This window comes from Pelodiscus sinensis, chromosome 30 (genome assembly GCF_052426305.1).
Source record: "Pelodiscus sinensis isolate ZL-2025 chromosome 30, ASM5242630v1, whole genome shotgun sequence".
Taxonomy (NCBI): Eukaryota; Metazoa; Chordata; order Testudines; family Trionychidae; genus Pelodiscus; species Pelodiscus sinensis.
In genome coordinates, this window is record NC_143081.1 from 12,735,405 (window position 1) to 12,738,686 (window position 3,282).

At 50.1% G+C, this 3,282-nt stretch overlaps 1 protein-coding gene across 1 annotated transcript; it reads right to left on the reverse strand.

Moving 5' to 3' along the window:
• Nucleotides 1-627: 627 nt before the first annotated feature.
• Nucleotides 628-1,587, reverse strand: LOC102448284 (olfactory receptor 10A4-like). Its single transcript, XM_014578163.3, has one exon. It carries the CDS (start codon nucleotides 1,585-1,587, stop codon nucleotides 628-630), a length of 960 nt encoding a protein of 319 aa, XP_014433649.3.
• Between the last annotated feature and the right edge of the window lie 1,695 nt (nucleotides 1,588-3,282).

Here is a 3,282-nt window from a genome sequence, read left to right on the forward strand (position 1 = left end):
GTTGAAGAAAACCAATGCTAGAACCCATCCTTGGGGCTCATCAGTTGAAGCCGACCGCCAATCAGACATCAAGCCATTGATCAGTACACATTGGGCCTGACTATCTAGCCAGTTATCTGTCCCTCTTACAGTCCTTTTATCCAATCCATGCTCCCTTAACCTGCTGGCAAGGATACTGTGGGACACCGTATCAAAAGCTTTGCTAAAGTCAAGGTACATCACATCCACCGACTTTCCCATCCACAGAACGAGTTACCTCATCGTAGAAGCTAATCAGATTGGTTATGCAGGACTTGCCCCTGGTGAATCCATGTTCACTATTCCTGATCACTTTCCCTTTTTCCAAGTGCTTCAACATAGATTCCTTGAGGATCCCCTTCATGATTTCCGGGGACTGAGGTGATGCTGATCAGTCGGTAGTTCCCTGGATTGGCTTTCTTCCCTTTTTTAAAGATGAGCCCTACATTTGCCTTTTTCCAATCATCTGGGCCCTCTCATGATCTCCAGGAGTTTTTAAAGATAATGGCCAAAGTCTCTGCAATGACATTTGCCAACTCACTCAATACCCTCAGATGCATTAAATCTGGGCCCATGGATTTGTGTATGTCCAACTTTTCTAAATAGTTCCTAACCTGCTCTTTGTCTTCTCTTCTCAAGTATTTTGCTCAAGACTCCCTTCACCTCTTTGTTCCTCAGTGTGTATATCATGGGGTTCAACATAGGTGACACTATTGTGTTCAACAGGGAAACTATTTGATCATTCTCCAGGGTGGGGCTAGAATTTGGCCACAGGTAAGTGATAAGGCTCGTTCCATAAAACAAATTCACCACCATGAGGTGGGAGGAGCAGGTGGAGAACGTTTTACGTCTCCCCTCTGCGGAGGGCAGCTTCAGGATGGTGGAGATAATATAGACGTAGGACAGGATTATAATCAAGAAAGGACCCATGATAAAAATCACGGTGATAAAGAACCCTAGTATATCAATCTTCAGTGTGTCGGTGCAGACCATCTTCACCACCGGTGCAATGTCACAGAAGAAGTGGTGGATGCGGTGGGAGCCACACAAGGGCAGGCTGAAGATCCACGTGGTCTGAGCTACCTCCAGAGAGATGCCGATGATCCATGAAGACCCCGTGAGCTGTGCGCACGCTTTGCTACTCATGATGGTGGTGTAGTGCAGGGGGTGGCATATGGCCACGTAGCGATCGTAGGCCATGGCTGCGAGGAGGCAGCATTCCGTGAGGCCCATGATGCTGAAGACCAACATCTGAGCTGCACAGCCCGCAATGGAGATGGTCTTTTCCTCCACCAGGAGGTGAACCAGCAGCTGAGGGACCACACTGGAGGTGAAGCAGATTTCCAGGAAGGACAGGTTGACCAGGAAGAAATACATGGGGGTATGGAGGGAAGGGTTGATCTTTACCAGGATGATAACGAGAATGTTCCCCACCAGGGTGAGGAGGTAGGTGACCAGCAGCAGCAGAAACAGAACGATTTGCAGCTTGTTAAGGTAGGAAAACCCCACCAGGATGAGCCCACCGGAGATGGTCTGGTTCTTGCCGGGGTCGCTCTCGGAATAGGTCATCTGCAGGGGTGACAGAGACTGATTGAGAGGAACATCAAACAGGTAGAGTCACAGAATCCCAGGGCTGGCAGAGACCTCAGGAGGCATCGAGTCCAGTCCCCTGCCCAAAGCAGGACCAACCTGACTCAATCATCCCAGCTAGGCCTTGGTCAAGCTGGGACTTGAAAACCTCTAGGGATGGAGATTCCACCACTTCCCTAGGGAACCCATCCCAGTGCTTCCTCACCCGCCTAGGGAAATAGATTCTCCTTATCTCCAACCTAGACCTCTCACCTTTCAATGTGAGACCATTGCTCCTTGTTCTGCCATCTGCCCCCACTGAGAACAGCCTCTCTCCATCCTCTTTGGAACCCCCCTTCAGGGAGTTGAAGGCTGCTATCAAATCCCCCCTCACTCTGCAGAGTAGACCACCCCAAGTCCCTCAGCCTCTCCTCATAGGTCTTCTGCTCCATTACCCTCATCATTTTGGTTGCCCTCTGCCATACCCTCTCCATTGTGTCCATATCCTTTCTGTCCTGGATGGGCCCGGAACTGGACAGAATACTCCAGAGGTAGCCTCCCCAGTGCTGAATAAAGAGGAATAATGACTTCCCAAATTTCCTCCGAATCCTCCTTTTCGTGCATTTGAATATGCCATTTGCCTTCTTGGCTACAAGGGCGCCCTGCTGACTCATCCACTGTCGTTCCCCAGGGCATTTTTTGTCAAACTTTTGCTCAGCTATAAGCTTCCTACTGGGATGACAACACCAAACTTCACTTATTTTAAGCCAGCTCCAACTATGTATTTTATGTGGCTGGAGGTCTATACCTTAAGCCTAGCTTCAGGGTCTAATGTCGACCTGGCCTTAGTCTCTCCACTTGAAAGTTCAAAAAGGCATCTCTTCCTTCCTTCCTTCCTATCCCCATCCACCCCTTCCTTCCTCCCTTCCTTCCTTCCTTCTGGAATACTATGCTAAAACCACATTCACCAGACAGGATTCTTCAAATGTGGACACATTCTGATCTCAGTCTCATGCCAAAATGTGGTTGAAACCATTGGAAGAGCGAGGAGCAGGATGAAAGTTGGAAACAATGGGGGATTTTGGCCTTTTGAATTTTATAAATGGTTATTCATCCCTCAATATTGGAAAATCATTCCTGCTTCTCTCATCACAACTGTCTCATACGTTGGTGCGTGTCAGTGTACGTAAAAAGACCTAGGGTATGTCTACACTACAAAGTTAATTTGAACTAACGGACGTTAGTTCGAATTAACTTTGATAGGCGCTACACAAGCGCTCCGCTAGTTCGAACTTAATTCGAACTAGCGGAGCGCTTAGTTCGAACTAGGAAAACCTCATTCTACGAGGACCAAGCCTAGTTCAAACTTACTAGTGTGTAGCCCCTTAATTCGAACTAGTGGGAGGCTAGCCCTCCCCAGCTTTCCCTGGTGGCCGCTCTGGCCAACACCAGGGAAACTCTTCTGCCCCCCTCCTGGCCCCAGACTCCTTAAAGGGGCACGGGCTGGCTACGGTGCCGTGCCAGGTGCAAGCCTGCCAGCACCCAGCTAGCAGACCCTGCACCTGGCACAGCTCGAGCCAGCCACCAGATGCCCCCCAGCCCTCCCCCTCTTCCGGGGACCAGGCTGGCGGCTCCCGGGAGGTTGCCCGGGACCGCAAGAGGCAGGCATCCACCTGGTCTAGTGCGGACATCGTG

Excerpts from the sequence above, each read along its gene's own strand:
- LOC102448284 (XM_014578163.3), bottom strand. The coding sequence starts at position 1,587 with ATGACCTATTCCGAGAGCGACCCCGGCAAGAACCAGACCATCTCCGGT.